General features: G+C 36.5%; 1 protein-coding gene across 4 annotated transcripts in view; it reads right to left on the bottom strand.

Moving 5' to 3' along the window:
• LOC150105513 (uncharacterized) overlaps positions 1–26,395 on the bottom strand; it is a 121,854-nt gene that overhangs the window by 28,261 nt on the left and 67,198 nt on the right. For all 4 annotated transcript variants that reach the window (XM_090394860.1, XM_090394859.1, XM_090394862.1 and 1 more), the window contains exons 6-7: positions 18,651–21,545; positions 3,970–4,078 (exon numbers count right to left, since the gene is read on the bottom strand). In XM_090394860.1, coding sequence (XP_090250986.1) covers positions 3,970–4,078; positions 18,651–21,545 — 3,004 coding nt within the window. The remainder of the gene's footprint in view (positions 1–3,969; positions 4,079–18,650; positions 21,546–26,395) is intronic.

The raw sequence follows: 26,395 nt of genomic DNA on the forward strand, positions 1-26,395 counted from the left end.
CCAATCATCGGGAATTCGTCCCACTGTCCAGGCTTTCTGAACTATGCGGTGCAGCCACTGTAAGACTTTTATACCACCATACTTCAGCATTTCTGCCCGAATATCATCTACTCCTGCTGCCTTTCCACATTTAAACCTTTGATGGCTTTTTCTACTTCAAGTATGGGTATGTATTCCTGACTGTATGCCTGTAGAGTGTGTTTTTACCACTGTGCTATCACTGCTTGTTTCATTTAGCAATTTTTCGAAGTAGTTACTCCATACTTCAAGGATATCTTTTTCTCCCATTTTAATGTCACCTTTATCATCTCTAACTTCTTTTACAGCATTCTTTTCTCCATTTCTAAGCTTCTTCAACAGCCTCCAGAATATCTTACCACCTTCTTGATAGTTATTTTCTATATTCTTGCCAAAGTCCTACCATGACTTTTGTTTAGCTAGTTTTACACAGTGTTTAGCTTTCTTACATTTGTCTCTGTATTCTCTTAGACACAAGCTGACTTATTTGCCAGAAACTTTTGATATGCTTTCTTCTTTTTCTTCACTGTCTCTTTAACTTCCTGTGTCCACCAGTGAGTTCTTATTTTTCTATCCTTGCAGACAACCTGATCACATGCCTCTCTGGCTGAATCAATCAGTGTTTTCTTCAACACCACTGAATCTCCAAGGCTTGGTTGCTGTTCTCCAAACTCTTTCATTTTTTTTTTTCGATAATCTTTGTGTATTTTAATCTACAGTTCACATCTGAGAGCTGCTCTACTTTTATTCTCTTTAAAATTTTCTTAAATGTTATTCTTTTCAATATGAAATTCAATTTTATCCTGCTCAAGACTAAATAGTGATCACTTCCAATTTCAAATCCTCTGCACACTCTGGTGTCCTGCACTAGGGAGAAAACATCACTATCAACAATATGAGACTTTTCTTATTCCTTGCCTCTTCTCTCCATGTGAATTTGTGCACATTTTTATGTTGGAACATGGTGTTAGTAATAACCAGTCCATGTCCTCAGCAGAAATCCAACAGGTATTTGCCATTATTATTAGCTTTGCTCTTTTCTCCAAATTTTCCCAAAATATTTTTGTATGTCTGACAATCACTTCCCACTCTGCTATTTAGATCCCCAACAAGGACCAACTTTTCCTTTTTCATTGTGTCAGTTGCTTTTTCTAAAGCATCAAAAAATTCCTCTGCTTCTACCTTAGTAGAACCTTCTGTGGGACCATAGGCACAAATAAGTCTCATTGTCCAGTTTCCCATTCTTATATTTGTCCACATCACTCTACTTGACATTGCCTGCCATTCAAGAAGATTAGCCTCATATTTAGTGTTGAATACTATTGCTACTCCTTCTTTTCCTTGATTGTCATTGCCTGAATATATCATTTTATATTTATTGCTCAGAATGATCTCACCAGTTTTGGTCTTTTTTGTTTCAGTCACCTCTCTTATGTTGATCTGGTACTTATCTAATTCCTCAGCTAGCTCCATTTCTTTGCCATTCAGGCTTCTTATGTTGATAGTACCAATCTTTAACTCTGGTGATGTTGAGTCGGGGTGCGTTTTCAGATTTGTTCCAGTAGCTGACTTTTCGGTGTTCGTCCTGGTTCCTTGGTGAAAACAACGGGGGCCTTTGTTTAATCGGGCGATGCCCCAGCCGGCATGAAATTTTGTCATGTTGTATCATCATTTGTATATTGGTTTAAGCCAATAAGAATAGAATTTGGTCGGCTAAATCCCAAATTGCCAGCCCATCCTCGTTTGTTCAGTATCTAGGTAGATACCCAACAGGATGCACCACGAGAAGGTGAGGATTGGACATTAGGTCAGAAGCCCTGGTCGGTTCTCCACATTCCTTTAAAGGCTATGTGGAGGTCTCCTCTCAGTTATATAGCTTTGACCCTTAAGCGTCCCTACTGCAATTTTATTGTTTTACTTATTCACTGTCACGTATACAAGTGTTGCTGTGCTCTGATGATGCTGATTTGAAATTCAGTGAAACATAAGCAGTTAATAAAACATCTTTTGATTAAATTGTTTGGTGTTGTTAATACTGTTAAAAACTTATGTCATGAATAACTGTCAACACCTAAGCTTATCTGGTAGATTTTTTCTTCCAAATTGGTCTGTTATAATTCCAATATTTTCAGATTCTAAATTTTGATCTTCTAAGATACTTCTAACTGCATCAATCCATTCTTCTTCTTCCTATGGGTCTCTTTTCTGCCATCAAACATACATTATGCTAACCATTCCTTCCCATTCTATTTAAGTGTTATACCATCTGAAATTAGTCTCTGCTTACACATTTCTTGTTATGCCAAGTTCCTTTCTAATATCTTCATTCTTAATATAATTCAAACAGTGATGCAATCTATTCATTTCCCCAAATTTTCCAAGCATACATATCTGAAGTCTCCAATCTTTGATTTGATTTGTTTGAATGCTGTCTTTCATACAGCTACTTTAGTATTTTGATTAGTGTCTCTTATTCTATATAAATTTAATCAACTAACTCCTGACCATACCAGCTTTATTTATTCTGTTTTTCCATCTCCATATTTAATTTGCCATCTTCACTTAAAATTGTGCCTAAATAGCTGAAATGTTCCACTTGTTCCATATGTTATCCATTCAGGATGCAGTTGATGTATTCAATGTTCCTACCTATTTTTATAGTCTCTTTTTATTGTTGATTTTCATGCCAAATTTGCATAGCAGTAATTCAATTTTGTTGAATCCTGCAAATCCTCCTGTACTGGATTTACTTCAAAGCATAATATCATGTGCATAAAGTCAAAAAGCTCAGATTAATATTCTCCAATTATGATATCAGGTTTAATGCCACTTTCCTTCATGGTGTGATCCATACAGATAACAAATAACAGCAGAGAGAGTGTGCATCCCCGTCTCACACATGATTTTATATTGAACTATTTTCCTATACCATCTTTGATTTTGCTGAAGGAGGTACAGTATTCAAACAATAGCATTTCAAACAACTTTTCTCATGGCACCTTTTATATGCCTTTTCCAGAACTATAGATCTTCAATAATCTTGTTTCATATCTATGATTCTATGTTCTTAAAGTGCAAATCTGATCCTGTCAACACATATTGTTCTTCTACAAGTTTCCCTTCCACAATTTTTCTTATCTCTTCTCAGGTATTCTCATTCATATATTCATATCTTACCTGGAACACTCACCAGGGAAATTCCTCTTCCCTTTTTTAGACATAGGTACTATCAGAACTTTGCTCCATTTATCTAAAATTCAATTCACCAGAATTTGTCCTGAATCTGAGCAGGCTTTCTGAATTATGCAGTGCAGCTACTGTAAATCTTATATACTTTAATATTTGAGCATTTCTGATCAAATATCATCTATGCCAGCTGTTTTTCCATATTTGACATTTTGTTGGCTTTTCTACTTCAAGTATTGATAAGTACTCTTGATAGCATTCTTATTGAATATTTTCTACCGCTGTTGTTACTTCTGTTCATTTAATAATTTTTCAAAGTAAACTCGAGACATCTAGAATATCATTATCATGTTTTGATGTTATGTATGCCACATATGATTCCTTTTACAGTGGTCTTTCCTCCATTTTTAAACATTTTCATTAGCCTACAAACCATTTCACCACCTTTCTGAGAGTTATCTATTATATTCTGACCAAAGTCTTCTCATTACTTTTGTTTAGCTAGTTTAATATATTGCTTCACTTTCTTACATTTTCTCAGTGTGACTTCAGAGCACATGTTGATTTACTTGCCAGATGAATTTAATATGCTTTCTTCTTTTCTGTGACAACCGGTTTAACTGCTGCAGATAATGTAACTTTTATGTAATATAATTTTGTTGGGTAGATTAATAAGAACTTAGATTATACTTATCAATGCCTTACATTTGATATTAATGGGAAAAAAAAATTAAAATAAGCAGAATTTAGTAATGAGGATCATACTTGTTTAGAGGAACTTCTTTATAAGAAACTGCTTTTCTTCTTCTTCTAATGCCATCTGTTTCATTATCCACAGCCTGGATTAAGTTGGGAGAATAATTAGGTGTGATACCTGTATAAAGTGAAAAGTTTTTTTTTTAAACAAATAATTTCAACATTTTTTCTTTCCATAGGATTATTTCTCTATTAAATTATAAAAAATAAAATCTCACATCTGTTATTCTACATAATTTTTGCATAGCATACTGTGGAATGCTAAAAAATTGTTATTGTTCTCAGATTAAAATCTAGATGACCAGAAAATAAAATACATGTTACTATGGATCTGTGTGGAACTACAGGGCAACTGACTATGACAGGCATAGGAAGCAGCCTGATGGTTTAATGGAATAAGAAGTTACAAAGGAAGGAGTAGTAGTGAATGGGAGATAGTCAAGGGATATCTGAAAAAAAGTAATAGAGTGTATATCCATAGTTAGGAGGATAAATCAAGTAGGAGTTAGATGGATGAGAAGTACCACTAAGCTGGAGCAGCAAAAAAAAAAAAAAAAGTTGTAGTTGTGGATGGTACATAAAGAGAAAGGAAACCACAAACAAGCTCACAAACAGTACAAGGATCAGGTAAGAAACATGACAACATGGTAAGAACACAAAATCAGATTACAAGAAGAAATTAGCCAAGCATGCTAAAGGAAATCCAAAGGAGTTCTTTTGCTATGTTGCATATAAAAGGAAGAATGATTTTAATAAGTGCTGATGGTAGTGAGGTGTCAAAAGTTGACAATATAGTTGATTTACTGAGTGACCACTTTGCAAGGGTCTATCACCAGAGTGAGGATACTGCTGCGAAGGAACCGATGTGAGAACAGAAGTTGATGAACTGAAAGTGCTTAGGACATTACAGAATCTCAATGCAAATATGGACAATGGATTAGATGGAATACCAAAGAAACTGATATTGCCTCTGACTGCAATCTCTAAGTTTCAGCTTTGGTCGAGTCCCAATGGAGCGGAGTGGGAGGCAAAATAGTTCCTATGCAATAAAGGATGCTCCAAGACTGTAGTAGAAAACTATAGACCAATCATTATCTTGGGAGTTGTAGTAAAAGGTGATCAAAGACAGAATACAGGAATGGGTGGATAAGAACATGATGCTTTATGGGGGCAGCATGGCTCTGTAAAGAAGAGGTCATACCTTGGTAATTTATTTTCTTTCTTCTCCCGTAGTAATAAATGAACCGTTGGGTCATTCATGGCTGGTAGGTGATGCTCTTTGCTAGCCTCCTCCAGTCATCTCGGTCTCTTGTTCTTGATGTTAGTTGAGAAAGGGAGGAATTTGTCCATTTTTTGATGTTATCAGTCCATTTTAATCAAGGGCCCCTAACCCTTGATCCCAGAATGATTCCTTCTAGTGCTTGCTTTGGAATGCCATTAGCCTTCTCCACATGTCTGAACCATTTCATCTGTCTTCTTCTGATGACTGTCAGAATATTTTCCCTGTAATTTATTACTCACTAAAAATGATAGTGACAATTGAGGTGGGCAAGGGAAGCACTACATGATGATAATGCTGGATTTTGCAAGGATGTTTGATAGAATTCTGGGAGTTCTGTTACAAAAATTGGAACAAATGGTGGAAACTTAGAAGCTTGTAATATGGATATGAGGATGGCTGATGGAGGAGCAGAATTCATGAGAAAGCAGGTGACTAGCAAGTGCTGCAAGACTCTGTACTGTTTAATTTGTACATAAATGATATAAGGAATGATTTGGAGGGAAATATTCAGTTGCTTGCTGATGATACAAAACTGGATAGCATAATAGGCAATGCAGAGAGACTGCAGACTGACAGTATGCAGAAAAGATAATGGATGCTGCCAGTTTAATGTGGAACACTGTCAAGTTATGCATTTTGGGATGAAAAGATCACAAGCAGTGTACTACATTGATGAAAATGTACTCAAAGAAACTGACGAAGCTAAACTGTCCTACTACGGCCAAACAGGCAGGACAGCTAATATCAGGATATCCAAACACAAAGACTACATCCGGTTTCACCAATACAGCCACTCAGGACTTGCTGACCATGACTAAAATTAATAATTTATATGTTGACACTTTGCTAGCATTATCAGAGACACTAACATTATACAGTCAGTGAAGACAGGGAATGAAATGACCTCAAGAACAGATTAAACACTTGGCATCCAAACTGAACAAGCACATGGTCTCACATAAGAAAAAAAAAAAAATTCACAGACTTTAAAACCTTACAGAACCTTCAATTAGAAGAGAACAATTGCTTAGTTTAGTGAGTTTTAATGTGCCATTCCTTTTCACAAATGTTAAGACTATACACTAACTCCTTTCCAAAATTTATCCACCTGATATTTACAAACTCTTTAAGTGGCAGGTCATTCCCATGTTCAGTTTATTGTAAACTGACTGACACACGCACACACACACAGGGTAGATACCTATATGCCACTTCACCATCCAGTCCAGAAACCTGAAATTTCCAAAACTTTAGCTCTCCAGACTAGTCCAGCATTTTCACCTTGGACAAAGATCTCTACTCACATCATTCCATTAAAATGGATACAAGAGAAAAACTCTTTAAAAAGACCCCCCCCCCCCAAAAAAAACTAGATTATATATATATATATGTTACTGCTAAAGTGCAGAAATCAGTTATTCTACAGATTATCTAGGTATCGTGCAAATTAACTAGGGTGATCCGTTAAAGTGCCGAAAATTGTTTCATTTCTCAAATTACCTAGGAATCTGCAAATTACCTAGATAATCTGCACATTACCTACTAGGCACTCGTTAAAGTGAAAATAAGATCTTTGCTGGAACAACAGCAACGTTTCTGTACGCTTAAATTAACATAATGTTATTTATTTATTTTTCGATATCTAAAGAATCAAGTTAATACAATCAAACAATCAACAAATTAGTTGATAGAATCAATCATCAATCAATTAAAAAACCATAATACAAAGAATCAAACGGTTTAAAATATTATTACAATTAAGGAAATGAATTTGCAAAACATATGACACTGGCGAAACCAAACTAAAAGTGGAGGGAGAGGGGGGAAGGAGTAGGGAAAGGAAATGAGAGAAACAAACTTTTGAACTTTAACGATAGGGAAGCCGTTAATGTGCACATTACCTAGGTAAAATGCGGAAACTCTTGATTCCGCACGTTAACGGAGCAAATCAGTTAATCTGCAGATTAGCTAGGTAATGTGCACATTAACGGCAACATATACACCATATTTGACCCATCAAAAAGGTACAATGGAAAAACTGGGCTCCTTCCAAAAAACAACATAGAATCAGAACAGTATACAAACCTCTGAACAAAGCTTCCATCATCCTAAGACAAATCAAGGATTGCCAGAATCCTCTCTTCTTCTCAGGTCTCTACAGCATCTCCTGTCAGAATGGAACTCAGTAGTCTGGACAGACTACTCTGGTCAGAAAAAAAAGAATTAAAAAAAATTCTTCATCTGGTAAAGACAATCAAAAAGCAGAAGTACAGCCTTAAAAGAAAAAAAAAAAATTTCATTCCATGGAAAAGAGCCATGCTATTTCAAAAAATACCAGTTTAAATCAGAGAAAATGCTCCTGGAAGTGACACAAATTCTGTAGAACCCAGTTAACTGCAACAGAATTGAAGGTGCAATTGTGTACAGATTTTGATACAATGCCCTTTTCCCCATCAATATTAATAACAGAAATTACCATGAAGAGTGCCACTATCACCCTTCAAGCATGTGACTGTCTTTTTCTTGAAGTCATTTCATTCTCAGTCTTCACTGCTGTGTATTGTTAAAGTGCTGCTGACAATGATAGTTTCAGATGACAAAATATTAGCTTTTAAAAATTAATTTTAGTCAGTACATTATTTATTTGCATTTCAGTCTCTACACAGTTTTTTGTCCCAGAAACTTTGACGTAAAATTTACTCTTTGACTCCTGATATGGAATTTCCTGCACTGTTTGATCTTTTTAACTTATTTTCCATCTTTGACATGCTCAGGAATAAACTGGACTGCTTTTTTTCTGCAAGTGCAATCTTTAGTTATATGCTTGTTACTGCCAACATCAAGCACAATTAGTGGAATAATAGCAGGTATCTGAGTAGGACCATATTTCTCACTTAAAACTCTCAAAGAATTTGTAATGATAGTCATTCAGGGCCATTCAAATAGCATACTTCTATAGAAGTTAAAGGATGTCATATGTAAGAATGATATTTCCAATTCTAGCCAAACAATTACTCCTATATATGAAAATTAATCTGGCTATTACTATCATGGGAGTTACCAAGATTGGTATTTGATTAACAGGTGTTATATGAAGAGTTGCTCTGGTTATTTTTTGAATGCTTGTTTCAATAAAAGATGTCTCCAGATGGAATTTTTCAGATTTTGGAGATTCAGCTAACTGCTATGAATGAAAAATGATATATCAGAAGGTGTTTCATGTTTATCTTTTATTTAGTTTTAATGTCATTCAAATATTTTAGTGTTTTCTGAGAGCTTTGGTAAATTTGAGGAAGAGAGAAAGATTCAACACCCGAGTTCTCAAGCCACCATAAAGTGGGTGGGAGCTCTGGAATGGAATGCTTCCTATCTCATAACAATAAATGCATCAGTGAGCGTAGTTGACTAAATGGTTTTGAACCTCCAACAAGTTGAAGGTTCAAAACCTGCTGTGAGTATGGATATTTGTGAATGTCTTTAGATGGGAGATGAATTTCATTGCCCAATATAACATCACCATCCTGCTTATTGGATGCCCAAAGTAGGTTGAAAATGTTGTTTGGTCTCTAGAACAGAGTTTCTGAATTATGTAAAAAAAATAAATTAAAATAAAAATCTTTAGCGTACCTACATTATTCATGCACCATGGGTTTACAACCTTTTGCGGGTGGGACACACACACAGCCAGATGCCCTGCTGTTATCTGTGCATGCCTTGAATCAATAACCATGTGAAAGGAGATTTATTGTAACACTGCTGACTTTTGCAGATAAGCCTATTAGTCAACTGATAATGGATAGGGCATCCATGATCAGTTGACTAATAGGCTTATTGTGAGTGGTGGAGACAGAGTTGCAGAGTGGATGCCCTCCCTCGATGAGTCTTTGGATTCCCTGGAGGTGACAAATAATAATAATAATCATCATCAGGATCCTACTAGCTAAATGGAAGCAGGTACAATACATGGTAAACATGGCAGCAGAGCACCATCCAATGTTGGTGGTCTGGAGTACAAGGAAATAAAAAGAACTCAAAAAGAGGTCAGCCTATCACAAGGAAATGCCTCCTAACCAGTATCAGTAATGCATTAACATTACTGATACTGGTTAGGATACACATAGGCAGAAATTAACCTTTTCTGCCTATGTGTTAAAGGCTTAAGTGCTGAGAAAAACATGATAAAAGTTTAATGAAGTGAAACAGCACTAGGAAACAATTAAAAGTAGTATTTTAGTATTTAATGCTTCCAATATTTCGTCTCAGTTAATGTCAGGGGGTACAAAATGAGACATAACACATACACACACAAAGGCGGCACGAAACTAACTGAAACACGTGGACAAAAGACTAGAGTCCTAATTAGGTGAGGCACCCTTTATGGACATATGGACACCTGTCAGCAGCCTTAGGATGTTAACTGAGATTTTGAAGTACTGGTATTTCCCACATTTTGGGAAGTTTTATGCAACCATATTTATTTAAATTAGGCTGATTTTTAAGAGCAGTAGCAGATTCTAAAAATAGTCCCTCTCTTCTAAATTTACTGTGATAGAGCATGATGGTCTGAAAGGCAAGACTGACCATAGTCATGACTGCAAATGTATTTTTTATTTTCTTCCATTTGTATGGTAGCTGATCTTCTGTCTGTCCATAGTAGGACAACTTGCAGGAACAAGGAATACTATATACACCTGGAACTGAGAGGAGAGGGAATATGTCTTTAGTGAAGCAGTGATGCAAAGATTGCATTTCTTCAGGATTCTGAATATTTTTTGTGATGTGCCTCAGACATTGGAGATGATAATAGCATTACTAAAATCTCTGTGAAGAGAAGGTTGTGGATTGGGGGAATTTGGGAAGAACAGTAATAAGGTGTCGTTTAAAGGGATGTTAGTGAACAATGATTTCGTATCAAAAACTCACTAGAATATCAGTATCACTGAAAATTATATTTTCAATGATGTGGTATGACCAGTAAGGGGGGAGCAAGAGATTTTGTTAACTGTTTGGATAATTTATAGCAGCGAGAATCAGTGGTATCTACTATGGGTCATAGAGGGAAACCAGGTTTATGAATCTTAGTAGGCAAGTCATATATCTGGGGGAGGAGGGGGGGGGGGGGGAATATGGCAACTATAGGTCTGGATCTTGTTTCTAGATCTTCATCTCCCAAAAGAATCAATCTCCCTGCCAGCTCATCATCATCGTCAAATTCCTGACATGTACCCTCAAGGGGTGTACAGGATATGGTAGTACTACATGAAAAATTTACATCATTAATAACTTCCTATCTACGATTTTCCTCCAAATCAATCTGTTACTTGTCAAAACTCCAACATTATCAGATCTTATATTTCTATCGTCTAAGGCACTTTGTACCATATCAATCCACCTATATCTTGGTCTTCCTCTGAGTCGTTTTCCTGCCAACCTGGCAGAGAACACTTGTTTTGCTAATCTTTCCTCGCCCATTCTGTTTAAGTGACCATACCACCTGAGATTAGCTCTGCTAACACATTCCTGGATGCTGACAATATCAAGTTCTTTCCTAATATCCTTGTTTTTAATATGATATTGCCATTGATGCCATCTGTTCATGCCCCTAATCTTTCTCAGGACTAATATCTGCAGTCTCTAGTCTTTGATCAAGCGTTTTACTTCTGACCCAGCTCTCAGATCCATAAGTTAAAACTGGCTTGAATACCGTCTTGTATACAGCTAATTTAGTGTTCTGACTAATTTCTCACTTATTCCATATGAATTTATTCAATTGACTTCCTACCATACCAGCTTTGTTGATTCAGTTGTCTATTTCCATATTTAATTTACCATCTTCACTAAAAATCGTGCTTAAGTAGTTGAAATGTTTTACTTGTTCCACAGGTTCTCCATTCACAATGCAGTTGACATTTTCAATGCTTGTGCCTATTTTCTTTGTCTTGTTATTGCTGACCTTCATACCATATCTATTACAACAGCTATTCAATTTAGTCAGGGACCTGCCAGCTCAATGCCCTTAATAAACTATGTAAAGATAACAGCACAATCATTACTAGGTTTGACAAAGGAAGTGGTACTGTTATCCTCGATGCCAGTGAATACAATAAGAAAATGGATATCATTCTTAGAGATTGCTCCATCTACAGACTTTTAGATTATGATCCTACAAAATTACAAATCAGGAAATTAAAAAGTCTACTCAAAAAAGTTTCTTCCTGGCCTGCTGATATCACAAAAAAACTCAAACCCATCTGTTGCTGTACTCCCCAGATATGTGGCTTGCCTAAGATTCATAAACCCAATTCCTCCCTACAACCCATAGTAGATACCACTGATTAGACATGCCATAAATTAGCCAAACAGTTAGCGAAATCTCTTGCCTCCCCTCCTTTACTGGTCGTACCACGTCATACATAAAAAAAATTCTTTCCATTTTAAAAGATCCACTGAAAATATAATTGTTAATGATACTGATATTCTAGTGTGTTTTGACATCACTACATTGTTCACTAACATTCTCTTAAATGACACCTTATTACTGTTAAAAAAAAGTTTTTCCCCTTGATATCATTGACCTCTCTTCCTTTGATATCCATTCTGGTTATTTCTCTTGGAAGAACAAAATTTCTAAACAGACAGAGGATGCGTCTACGGGTTTTCTCCTCTCATCCCCCCCCCGTCAATTTTTTTCATGGAAGATTTTGAAAAACAAGCTCTTGACTCAGCCCCTCTCAAACTTATCTGGTTGAGATATGTAGAAGATGTCTTTCCTATTTGGTCTCATGGTCCTTTACATACTTTTCTATGTTACCTCAATAGCCTTCACTCTTGAATCCAATTTACTACGGAAAAGGAAACTAATAATAGTCATCTGCCTACCTAATGGTAACCTGTCCTTTTCAGTATATAGGAAACCACTCACACAGGTAGATACATTCACAAACTTTCCCATCAACCCTCCTCTGAACAATATGGTGTAATAAAAACATTTACCCATAGAGCTTATAATCTTTGTTCCAAAGAGACCTCTCTTGCAACAAAACACAATCATATACACCACACTTTTCTATCTAATGGCTACAGTTCCAACAATATCAAAAAAATAATCATTTCCCTAATCCAAGACCTCTTCAGAAAGATTTTAATACTGCAATCACCATCTCTTATGTCCAAGGCACATCAGAAAAAAATATCAAGAATTTTTAAGATATGAAATCTTTGCACCACTTTCAAGCTCCATTTAAAACTAATTATCCTTTTCTGCTTCACTAAAGACAAATTCCCTCCCCTCTCAGTTCCAGGTGTATATAGTATTCCTTGTTCCTGCAAGTTGGTCTACTATGGACAGACAGAAGATCAGCTACAATACAAATGAAAGAAAATAAAAAATACATTTGCAGTCATGACTATGGTCAGTCTTGCCTTTCAGACCATCATGCTCTATCACAGTAAATTTAGAAGAGAGAGACTATTTTTAGAATCTGCTACTGCTCTTAAAAATTAGCTTAATTTAAATAAATATAGTTGCATAAAATTTCCCAAAAGATGGGAAACACTAATACTTCGAGATCTCAGTTAACATCCTAGGATGCTGACAGGTGTTCATAGAGGATGCACACCTGATCAGGACTCTAGTCTTTCATCCAAGTGTTTCAGTTAGTTTGTACTGCATTTATATGTGTGTTGTGTTACAATCTCATTTTGTACTATCTGACGATGTCTCTGTAACTGAAGCGAATATTGGAAGCACTAAATACTACTTTTAATTGTTTTCTAGTGCTGTTTCACTCTATTAAACGTTTATCATGAACTTTTCTGCCTATTCCAGACATTAAATTCTACAGTTTTACACATTAACAAATGCCACAACATTCTATTTATCTATCTATATATATATATATATATATATATATTTATTCCATGCATGAGAGGTTACAAACATATAATACACTGATGTCCAAAACCTAAGGACAAACACTATTTCTGAAAATTACAGCCACAAATTCAGATGAATCAGTTTGTGGCAATTTGTATAATTGACAATTTCGAGTAGAAAATGAGTATGCATCAAATTTTCGAATCGTGTAAAGGGGTCACGTGGTAGTAATCAACAGGATAAAAGGCAAAAAGGCTGCACTAAGTAAACTGTGTTGGAAGGAATTAAGTTCACAAATTGACTACATTTTGACTAGAAGAAAACATCTTAAGGTTGTGACAAATTGTAAGGTAATTCCAACAGATCAAGTGGCACAGCAACATTGACTGCTGTGCACAGACTTTAAAATAAGATCAAAGATAAGAACCTCTGGAAGCCATGGGATGAAGACAATTAAGTGGTTTCGCTTAAAAGAAGAGAGTGTGAGGAATCGTTTTAGGGAGATGGTGTCAGATTCGGATGAACCAGAAAGTGTACAAGATTGGTGGAAACATAATTCAAAAGTAATCCTGAGCTGTGCAATCAAGGTGCTTGGTGAGCCATCTGGAAAGATTAGAGAGCAGGAGGAGGGTTGGTGGTGGAATAATAATGTACAAGAAGCAGTGACAGCTAAGAGGAAGGCAAAGCAGAAGTGGGATCAGTCAAGAGTGGAAGAGGACAGAGAGAGAGAAAGCAAAAAGCCAAGAGAGTTGTGGCGCAGACGAAGGCCATGGCATATCAAGATCTGTATGATCAATTAGAAACAAAGGAAGGACAGAGAAAAATTTACCAACTAACAAAATGTAGAAATAAAGCAGCAAAGGACATCTTACATATGAGGCAGATCAAAGATGCAGAAGGAAGAGTATTATGGAGGGATGTGGAAATAAGAAACAGATGGAGAATATACTTTGAGGGACTTTTGAGTGAGGAAAATGCAAGGACTCACAGAGAAGATGGGCAGCCTTCTGAGGGGATGGTGCAGAACATCAGTAGAGTGGAAGTGAAGGAGGCCATGAAGAGGATGAAGAATGGAAAATTGGTGGGCCCAGACAGGATTCCAGCAGAGGCATGGAAGGCACTGGGGGAAGAGGGAATTGAACTGCTGTGTGACCTGTTCACGAAAGTTTGCCAACAGGAAAATATACCTGAGGAATGGAGGGAAAGTACTCTTGTCCCCATCTACAAGGGTAAAGGGGATGTACAAGACTGTAAGAATTACAGAGGAATAAAGTTGATGTCCCACACAATGAAAATCCTAGAAAGGGTTCTTGATGGAAGATTGAGGAATGAGGTGGAGATTGCAAAGGAACAATTTGGCTTCATGCATGGTAGATCAACGACAGATGCTATCTTTGGGTTACGGCAGATGATGGAAAAGTTTCGAGAGAAACAATGGGAGCTACATCTGGTGTTTATTGATCTGGAGAAAGCATATGATAGAGTGCCAAGGCAAGAAGTCTGGAGGTATCTGAGGGAACAGGTGGTACTGGAGAAATATGTCAGGTTGGTGCAGGAGATGTACAGAAATGTGAAGACAAAAGTTTGGACCTGTCTGGGAAAGACAAAGTTTTCAAGTAACAGTTGGCTTGCATCAAGTCCGTTTCTGTTTAATATTGTGACGGAGGAGGTGAGAGAAGACGTGCCTTGGACAAAGTTGTATGCAGATGACATCTTGCTTGTTCAGATTCAAGAGAAGAAGTGGCAGTTAAATTGAAAAGATGGAGAAAAGTACTGGAAGAGAGAGGTATGAGACTGAGCAGAAGTAAGACAGAGTATATGTGTTGCAAAGTGGAAGGCAGCCAAGAGACAGATCTGTAGCTGGAAGGAAATGTCATCAGGAAGGTGAGGGATTTTAGATACTTAGGTTCAACAGTGGAAAAAGATGGAGGGGCTGAGAAGTGGGATGCAAGATACAAGCGGGTTGGAGTAACTGGAGAGAGATGGCTGGAGTGCTATGTGATAAGAGGGTGCCGATCAATCTGAAAGGCAAAATCTATAGGACAGTAGTGAGGCCAGCTATGATGTATGCTATGGAAACTGTGGCCCTGAGGAAAAATAACATCAGCAGGATGAGAATGCTTAGGTGGATGTGCGATGTGACCAGAAAGGATCATCTGAGAAATGACTATGTGAGGGGGAACAGTGAAAGTTACGAACTTAGGAGCGAAGATACAGGAGGCAAGGTTGAGATGGTTTGGTCATGCGATGAGGAGGGAGGACAAATATGTGGGAAGAAAGGTCATGCAAATGTATGTGCAAGTAAGGAGGAAGCGTTGGTGGCCTAAGAAGAGATGGAGGGAGCTGGTAGAAGAGGACTTGAGGATGAAGAACTTGGATGTGGTGACAGCCCAAGACAGGAGGATGTGGAGGAGACTCATCATTAACAGTGACCACACTTAAGTGGGACAACATCCCTGCTACATCCCTTTATTCACATCTCATTGTCATTTTCAGTGGTGTTGTATCCATAAAAATTGGACAAGACACTTGTTCTAGTACAAAAGTGGTACTTAATTAATTATTTTAAGTAAAGTTTTCTAATTCAGTGACTAGTATCTATATATTACTTTCTCAGGTGGAGATCATTTAAAAGAAGATTAAAAAAAAAAAAATCTGATTATAGTAAACCCCGGTCAGAAGTAAAACACTTGACCAAAGACTAGAGACCACAGATATGAGAGTCCTGAGAAAGATTAGAGGCGTGAACAGATAGCTTCAATGGCAATATCATATTAAAAATGAGGATATTGGGAAAGAACTTGACATTGTCAGCATCCAGGAATGCATTAGCAGAGCTAATCTCAGGTGGTATGGTCACTTAAACAGAATGGGCAAGGAAAGATTAGCAAAACAAGTGTTCTCTGCCAGGTTGGCAGGAAAATGACCCAGAGGAAGACCAAGATATAGGTGGATTGATACAGTACAAAGTGCCTTAGACGATAGAAATATAAGATCTGATAATGTTGGAGTCTTGACAAGTAACAGATTGATTTGGAGGAAAATCGTAGATAGGAAGTTAGTAATGATGTAAATTTTTCATGTAGTACTATCATATCCATCAAATTCCTGACATGTACTGTCAAGGGTACACGTCAGGAATTTGACGATGATGATGATATACAGATATTTAACACTTTGTACATCCATTTTATCTTATTCCCTAATTTATCTCCTTATTAGTATTTATTTATTAATACACACTGTACTACTGTAACCTGTGTCCTGGTGCAGTATGACATTTGATGTCTTTGTGCCATAAAACCACAAATCAATCAGTCAGTCGTAGCTCAATCCAAACTCACTTCTACCATGTCACACCTGCTGGGGTGCTGATAGATGTTCTGTGCTTCATTTCTATAGAGTGCTGCTAAAATCAAAAGTTGACTATCGGTTCCAAATCTATATTTCATCCAGGAAAAGTTCACTGCAGTGGCTAGAAGCTATTCCCCATCAAGCCATCAGAATTGCAATGGAGCATTTTGCACGCAATGTATTCCTGGTCTTGTACATCCAGGCAAAGGAACCACCTTTGTCACTTTAACACCAACAGTTTGGTATACACAACTAAAACAAAATCTATGCTAGAGCACCCCACATGTGTATCTATCTTTTGACCACAATTCAAGAGTCTCTGTAACACTCGACAGGCTGCAATAAAACCCTTTGGTTTGCAGATTGAAAGCTCTCCTACAAGTTCTAGAAAACAAAGCAGATAACATAACCCAGGTGCCCACAAATCCACTTCCACCATGGCAACCTTACATGCCAGTATGTGGATTATCTTTCAGCAGGCTACCGAAAATTTTCACCTCTGCTGTCGGCAACTCTTCAAAGCTCATAGAATTGAATACTCTTATTTTGTACCTATGTACACACAGACAGTTGGAATAGGAACACCTAGTTAGATCTTCTGCCATATTTCCAGACACAACGATATTTGCACAAATCCTACCAGTGTAGCAACTTTACAGCAGAGCTGTATATGATGGAGCTAGCATTAAAATACATTAGATTCCATTGCTTCCATAGGTGCATAATATATTCAGACTTGCAGAAAACATTCTCTTCGGGCAATAAGATGTCTAGAGCTAAAGCAACATCCAGTACTCTTTTGAATTCAATGCCTCCTTCAGTTATGGAAGCTACGCCTGGTTGTTCACCTCTGTTGGTTTCCAAGCCATGTTGGGATTAAGGGAAATGAGGCTGAAGATACTGCAGCGACGCCACTTTGTTTCTCAGACGTCTGCCATCTACATCTATCATACACAGATTATTCCAGATAATCAGACAAAAGCTCCTATCCCAGTGGCAGCTATCTTGGAACAGAGAGACTGATAATAAGCTCTATCAAATTAAATCATGGTAGTCTATCCTTGGCAGAGTTTGGACAGAGGAAGTTTTTCTTGCTGGGCTCCACATAGGTCACAGTTGTCTTACACATTTTTCTGAAGTCTGATGACTCAGCTATCTGTGAGAAATACAGCACTCATATTTCCTTTAAGTTATATTCACATGGTGGAGTGCCAGCACTTCCCATGATAGAGAAATGATACGTTTATTTGTCTGGCTGAGCCCTATACACTTAGTCAGATGTTATCAAACTCTGACAAATTGCATGATGCTTTTAAATTTTTACAAGGAATTAGTTTATTCGTTCATATCTCATTATAAATAAATTTGTTTATATTTGGATACCATATTGTAGATACTTGGAATAAGAGAAATTAGTCGGAACACTAAATTAGCTGTATACAAGACAGTGTTCAAACCAGTTTTAACTTATGGATCAGAGAGCTGAGTCAGAAGTAAAACACTTGACCCAAGACTAGAGACCACAGATATGAGAGTCCTGAGAAAGATTAGAGGCGTGAACAGATGGCTTCAATGGCAATATCATATTAAAAACGAGGATATTAGGAAAGAACTAGACATTTTCAGCATCCAGGAATGCATTAGCAGAGCTAATCTCAGGTGGTATGGTCACTTAAACAGAATGGGTGAGGAAAGATTAGCAAAACAAGCGTTCTCTGCCAGGTTGGCAGGAAAATGACCCAGAGGAAGACCAAGATATAGGTGGATTGATACAGTACCAAGTGTCTTAGACAATAGAAATACAAGATCTCATAATGTTGGAGTCTCGACAAGTAACAGACTGATTTGGAGGAAAATTGTAGATAGGAAGTTAGTAATGATGTAAATTTTTCATGTAGTACTATCATATCCTGTACACCCCTTTGAGGATACATGTCAGGAATTTGATGATGATGGTGTGCAACAATTGACCAAAGCATTTAATGAAGGCTGTTTCTGACCCATATCTCACTGAAGTTGCACAAGGAATTGATGAGGATCAGTGTTAAATTTAAAGTAAAGTTTTCTAATTCAGTGGCTGGTATCTATATATTACTTTCTCAGGCAGAAATCATTTAAAAGAAGATTAAAAAAAATCTGATTACAGCAAACTATTAAAGATAAAAAAAAAAAGCATACCTGATTTTTTCAACTTTGAATCATGTTTTTTAACAGTATGCTTAAGAGGACTCTTGTTGGCTCCTGCTTCATTGATGACTGATACAGGTGTCCGTGAACTATTATTTTCTTCAGGCAATGTAGGAACCAAACAATTGCCTAATTCTTCAGCAATGACTTTTGTGTTTTGTGCTTTGTTAATAACTTCCTTATCCATAGGTGGAACACTGTTGAACAACTGTTCACCGTCAGCTGCATAAGCATCTTTAGGTGGTATTCTGTTTTCTTTGAACATTATATCAGCACTAGTAAGTTTATCTTTTTTTGTCCTATAGTGGGATTTCCTACTTTTTAATTTTCTACCAATGCCACTAGTACATGGGTCATTTGGAAAAATATCATTATTATTATGAGCAGAACTCACTTTTTTCCCAGGTAGCAAAGTCTCCTCTTTAAGAATCTGTAAATCAGTACTGGCATCATTCATGTTAACACTTTGTCTAATTTTGTTACTATTTAATCCTGTCAAATTATTAGTCTCTTTCCTCTCAGATATGTCAGTATTAACTGATTTACTATTAGTAGGTTCTATTGGTAACTCTTCCAATGGGATTTTTTCTGATTTATGTGTATCTCTTTTTTTCTTTAATTTTAAGGATTTTCTAGGATGATTTCCAGTTGTGGTACAAACAGTAGAAATAGAATTGCCTGATAATGGTTCTTCCTTAGCAGAAAGACTGATGAGTTGTTTATTATTAGCACTGGGCAGTTTAGGACTAAGATTTTTCCTTGAAACTGTAGGAGATAATTCAAGTGCTTCAGTCAGACTGACCAATTTCTGACTAGTTGAGGATATTTCTGTAATTTTTGTGAGATGTATAGAATTTGTTACCAAGGGATTTCCATCTCCATTTAAATTAGATTCATTAGCTACCTTCATCTCTGGACAATCTAATTCCTTGTGTGTTTCGACAGAAGAAGACACTAAATTAATTTCCACAGGAGTTATTTTTTCATTGGAATCAGTTAAATATGCTGGGTCACCTTGAACAGCACTGCTGCTACTATTTTCTTTTTTATTTTCAATTCCACTCTTTTTGCTAGCAGAGCACTTCTTTCTTATTTTTTTCTGTGGTTTAATATTTTGTACAACCTCTTCATTGGCACTTTTCTTTTCTTCTAGAACATTTGTTTCATCTAAAACATTTTTTCGTTGAAAGCTTTCATTCATAACTTCATTCGTATCTGTGCTTTTATTGATAGGAAATGAATTAACATCACTTGAGTAGTGATCTTGAGCTACATGTGACTTTTTAGATTTCCTAATGGTAGTGGTAGCACGTCTTTGCTTTGCTTTAATATTTTGTTTCAAAGGTGAGCCTATTTCAAAGGAGCTTTCTCCACTTGGAAGATTTACCAGTTGAAATGCATCCTTTTCATTGTGTAAATTCATTACTTTAGATTTAGACAATGTATCATTGCTTGTTGCATAAACAGACTGGGTATCATTTACTTTCTTTAAGGAATTTTTAAATTTATTCTCTTTAGCATCAGATGCATTTTTTACATGATTACCTTTTATGTTATGTTCATTAGACTGCTCTCCCATGGAGATTCCCTCAGACACATTTTTTATATTTGCAACAGCTTGAGCTTTTATATTATTGTTTCTTTTTGATATTGGTATTTTGCTCTCTTGAACTGTAGTTGATTTCTTTCTTTCCTTTGATTCGTTTTCCTTGGGTTTTAAACTCTTTCTTTTAGATGACTTTTTAATGTTATTTCGTTTTGGAAAATAGTCTGGGTCCTTTTCAGAATCATCTATTTCTAAAGTATTTCCACTTGAAAATGTTACACTTTTTCTTTTATTTCCTGTTGGAGCAGCATTAATAAGAATGCTTTTTCGAGATACAGTAGTAGGTTGCTTAGATAATGCTACATGTGGATGTGCTTCTGCACTAATAGCTGGAACCTCTTTTGAAGCAAAACTGCTATTATTTATGTGTTCTAATATATTCTTTGTGGGTGTTTTTTGAATTACAACTGTGGGGTTCATAGTTAACTTTGCATCTTGCTCTAATATTAAAACCTTGCCAAGTGAACAAGTTAATTCCATGTCATCATGAAGTATACATGTTTCATTTGAACTAGGCTCTTGTGGAAATTGAGAAGGTCCAAAATTTGTAGGAGCCAAATTTTCCACAGCAACTGTATTCAGTGCTGCTTCTTTAGAGAGACTGGTTTCTTGTAAATTTTCACCTGTTATCTTTGTTACAGCTGTGTTTCTTGAGTACTGATTACTGGCAACTACTGAAGCAGGCTTTAAAGATGGGTAATCTGAAACTACAAATGTCTCTCTTCTGATATTTGTCTGCTTTAAAGGAGCAATTACAAATGTGTCTCTTTTGTTATGATTTGTTAATGGAATATTAATTTTGTTATCATATTTAGTAGATTCCGTATCTTTCTTTCTGTCATGATTTGAAATGAAATCAGATAATCGTGGTGTTATCTGTGCATCTGAAGATGTACTTTCTTTATTTTCTTCTGGAGTTCTTAATTTCTCACTAGTTTCAGAAAATTCAACTTTTGATGAGGCATGTGATTTTCTCACACTAGTTTGTCTTGAGCTGCTGTCATTAGTTTCAGGATTCACTGCAGTGGATAAACAGTCTTCCAAATAATTAGCTGTATTATAAACAGGATCTGAAGTCCCATGAAATTTTTGAGTGTTATAATACTGTTGTCCTTCAATGTTATTATGCATAAGAGGTGAATTTATTTCAAAAGTTTCTTTGGTCTGGGTATCACCTGGCTCAGAATTGCTTAACATGGTCTGGCTTTTGGATTTAGTTTTTTTGGAAACAGTACTCGCCTTAGATCTTGATCTGCTTCTTGATTTTTTTATTCCATTATCTATTAAATATAAAAAGCAAAAATTAATTAAATCATATAAGTGATCTGTTTTATATACTCCGTTTCAAAGGTCATGCAAGAGAATGGATGAGATAATTATTATAAAGAAATTGGGGCATGCTAGCATATTGTTTTGTAAGCAGATATGTATACAGACATGTCATAACATGATGAAAAAAATTCCAATTCGTTACATCACCTCAGTCACCTGCAGTGTTTTGATGAAAGAACACAAGTTTTTTTTTTTTTTTTTTTTTTTTTTGAGTGTTCCAATACCAGGTCTTAATGAACATATGTGCATCAAGTTTTCAGTAAACTTGGCAAAATAGTCATAGAAACTTATCAAATGCTTAAAACAGCTTTCAGAGATAATGCCTTTAAGCCACTCAAAGACATCTGAGAAGTTCAAAAGGTTTAAAAATGGGTGAACTTTTGAATGAAGATGACCCTTGTTCTGGATGTGAGCTGAAGATCATTCAGCTCTTTCAACACATAAGCTTCTGGTTCAAACCAACATCACAGATACACCCAATTTAGCCACTGTGACTTCTTATTTCCTAAACTAAAATGCAACAGAACAAACTCAAAGAAACTGATCCTTTAGAACAGTTCCAGAAATGCTTCCAAAGTGGGAAAGATGCTGGAAATGAGAAAAATATAGCATATATTTTAAATAAATAATGTCCTGGAACTGTCTGGGCAGTTAGCCTGTGCACTTTGCAACCATATGCTTGGGGAAGGAGTGTCCTAGGTTCGATTCCCATCAGTGATGTGAGGAGCTGAAGGATCTTCCTCAGCCATAGCTAAGTTAGCCGGTCTTGGGCATGGACAGTAAGGTTTTTTCCCCCAGTTGATCCTGGTGTTTTTCATCCTGCAAAGCAGAAAAAAACCGGCCTTGAGAATTTAACACTAAAGGACATAGGATACACCAGGGTGTAGGGCTGACCACCTTATTCTGTGAACGGTTTGAGGTCTGATGATTAATAAACCCTCGACACCGCAAGGTAAAAGAGGGTATAAAGAAGATGAGATGTCCTGGAACTTTTTGAACAGACCTTGTAAAATACAAATATGACAAAATGAGGAATTATATTTTGAAATGTTATATATATATATATATATATATATATATATATATATATATATATTTTTTTTTTTTTTAATGTTATAAGTTAGTTCTTTTTTTTATTATAAGGAAGGCTGCAAAAATTTTATCTAGTACTCAAAACTGCCAAACGGTTATTTTTTAAGAAATTTATTTTTTATATATCAACAGTTATTATTATTATTTGAATTATATGGAAATTACAAAAATGTGGCCTAATGCTTGATGGTTACTTTCCTCTTAATAAATGAAGAAGTGAATTTGCACTACAGAAAACTATGATAGTGATTATAAAAGAAGTTAAAAATCAGTCATCAATATATTATTTTTCATTAACAAAAGCTGAAAGGAAAGCTATATACAGCCTTAAAATTTAGCAAATATGGAAGATGTGTGTGTGTGTGTGTGTGTGTGTGTGTGTGTGTGTGTGTGTGTGTGTAGCAAGATCATTATGTCCTCTATCAAAATTATGGATTTCAGTTTGTTGGATTCGAGGATATTTGGCAAATGTCATTGATTCGTAATGCTGCAGAAAAATAAGTAACTTTTTCAATATAATAAATAACTTTTACTGAGTTATTTATTGTATTTCCTTGTTTTCTAAGTGTCCAAGATAGACTGAGCTATTTAGTCATTAGTTATTTAACTAAAAAGTGTATATTTCCCATCTATGCATAGCAGAACAATGGTAAAAAGAAGTCTTTGTTGAATGAGCTAAATTTCTATGATTTTTCCCAGTGTAAAATTTGTGAGTGTATGCACAAAGAAAGTTGAAAGATTTGTGGAAGGAGAGCAAAACTGGTGAGTAAATTTGTAATGAATGTTTTAAGCTGAATGCAAAGAGAACAAAGTATGCGATAGTAGAGTAGAGAATTTTGATAGTAAACCAGAAAAATTAAATATCGGTGATAATACTGAAGGTGCAGCGGCAGAAGTTCAGCAAGATGTAGAAGACCTGAATAAAGAAATAGTGTGCTTGCATGTAGTCCTTCACAGGACAAGAAAGATTGAAAGGCTTCAGAAACAGCAAGAGATCAGTCAAACTATGAACAGAAAAAAGCAAGAGGTCCAAATCCAAAAAGAAAATTGTAAGAATAAATAAGAGAAAGAGTGTAAGCATGTAAGTTTTTATGGCAATTCTATGATAAGGGAAGTACTTCAAAAAAGTGCTACAAAATCTTGTTTCACTGGTGCAAAAATTGGTAATGCTGTTAGAATGCAGAAAGGGAAGATGAAAGAACTGATTGCTTTGACTGGAACCAATGACTTGAGAAGTACTATATGAGGGAGAATGTGAAAGAGTTATTGGAAGAAGCAAAAAAGAATTGCAGGAAGGTGAGGTTTGTGAATCTGCTGTGATTGAGGCAAACTGATAAGGAGGTTGATAGCTAATGAATCAATATGCAGGTGGTGCAGAAAGAATGATGTAGAGTTTGTGGACCTATGGACTGAATTTGATGTATAAAGGATTTGTACAATGCTGATGGACTGCATTTAAATGAATTCAGAGTTAGGTGTCTAGAGATAGTTGTTCACTGAGAGTGTGGAAGTGCAGTCAGGAAAACTAAAGAAATCAGGGCGAAAGCAAATGAGTGTGTAAATGAACAAAAAAGGTGACTGGCATAGTCATCATCATCATCAAATCTTTCTGTGCCTACTGGCACATAAGACTAGCATAGTAAGGAAGGCAAAATCAGATTATGAGAAAAATCTAGCTGAGAAGGAGAAAGGAAATCTCCAAGAGTTTTTTCATTATGTAGCAAGTAGGAGGAAGAATGAAAGTATAACTTTAATGATTGCAGATAGTAGAGGTAACAGAGAAAGATGACATTGTTGACCTATCGAGTGGCCATTTTGTAAGGATATATCATCCACGTTAAGATACTGTTATGGCAAAGGGATAGGGGACTGATGTGAGACCAGAAATTGATGAACTGGAGGTACTTTGGATATTGCAGAATCTGAATGCAAATACATCTGTAGGATTGGATAGGATATCAACTCATGCTTTAAGAGAAGGTGCATGGGAATTGACGATGCCTTTGGCTAGGCTGTTTAATTTAAGTCTCAATTCTGACAAATTCCCAGGAAGTAGGGCAAAATAATTCCTTTGCATAAAAGGATCTAAGTCTGTGGCAGCAAATTATAGACCAATCGTTATCTCAGGAGCAGTGGCAAAAGTACTGGAAAAGTTGGTCAAAAAGAGAATTCAGGAATAGGTGGATAAGACTATGATACTCGATGAGAGACAGCACGGCTTTGTGAAGTGTCGTTGTGCCTTAGTAATCTACTAACTTTTTATAACAGAGTGACAGCTGTGATGGATAAAGGGAATGGCTACAAGACGATACTGCAACAAATTGAGATGGATATGATACTGGTGATATAAATAAAAGGGGGGGGGGCTGCTGGGCAGGTACCAAAAAGTCGTATATATGGAGGAACAGGAAGTAGATGACTCTAGTGGTGTGCCACAGGGCTCTATAGCACACCACTAGTCTCTACTGAGTTAATCTGCATGTCACTTGAGTTAATCAAGCGATGTAGAGCTTGCAGAATGCAGAATGATTTAAATAGGCTGACAGTATGAGAAAAACAATGGATACAAAGATTATAAACTGTGTACCACATTTAGGGAACTGTGCTCCAGGAAACTGATGAAGTCAAGAATTTGGGGTGGTAGTAGTAGTAGAATAGAGAGTTGAAGTTTAGAGAGCATATTGCTAAAGAAGCCAGGGTAGCTCACAGGATTACTTGGTTACTGAAAAACACTAACAAGCAGAGATACAGGAATTATTTTTCCTCTTTATAAGGCCCTGATATGACCACATCTGGATTACTATGCTCAAGTCTAGTCACCTGGGTTTCTTGCAGATGAGGAAGTGGTGGAAAGGATCCAGAGGTGAGCGACCAAGATGGTGACTGGTCTGTGGAATGCTCCCTATGAGGACAGATTTGGGGTTTTGTGGACTACTACAAGAAGAATCGGAAGACCAAGAAAGAGATGGCATGAGACCGGAACAGGCCACATGGCCTATATTCCATATTAGGAAGAAGAAGAAGTGGACTACTAAAGTTGGTTGATAGGCAACAAAGAAAGGGGATATACAGAAAAGTTTAAGTTACTTAAAGTATTTTATAGAACTGATGCAATGGAAATGTTTCAGCACATGGCTAGAGGAAGAAAGAACATGAGGTCATACCTGGAAGTTGGGTAGGCATGTGGTTGGCATGGGGACTAGATTTTTCACTTGGAGAGTGGTGAATGAATGAATGGAATGGGTTGCCTGAATCAGTTGTGAGTGCTTTGTCTGTTAATGGTGCCCACGATGAGTCTTACAGCTCAGTGGAGGTGTCTGTGCAATAATAATGTCTCATGTAGAGACTTATTATTAAGAATGTAACTGCAATATATTCCATATATAACAAAACTGCTGGTCTAGTTGGCACTGGATAGCATACCTGCTCTCCAACCAACATGCTATGAGTTAGAATCCTGAAGCGAGCATGCATTTATGTGAATGACTTTAGGTGGGAGATGAATTTCATGACCCTGTGTTCCTTGCTCTGGAAGCTTAAAGCAGACTGAAAACAGGTAACCCTTGTTATACATAATTTCACTATCCATGTTATAACAGTACCTGAGGACTTGCTGTTCCCCATCCAAGGTGTGGAATCTTCCATGCATGTGAATTGTTTCCTACTCTGTCTGCTGTGTTCAGTGGTCAGTGCCCATTTTGTGTCT

Source organism: Typopeltis vanoorti, chromosome 6 (genome assembly GCF_054136105.1).
Source record: "Typopeltis vanoorti isolate ZY-2024b chromosome 6, IOZ_Tvanoo_1.0, whole genome shotgun sequence".
Taxonomy (NCBI): Eukaryota; Metazoa; Arthropoda; class Arachnida; order Uropygi; family Thelyphonidae; genus Typopeltis; species Typopeltis vanoorti.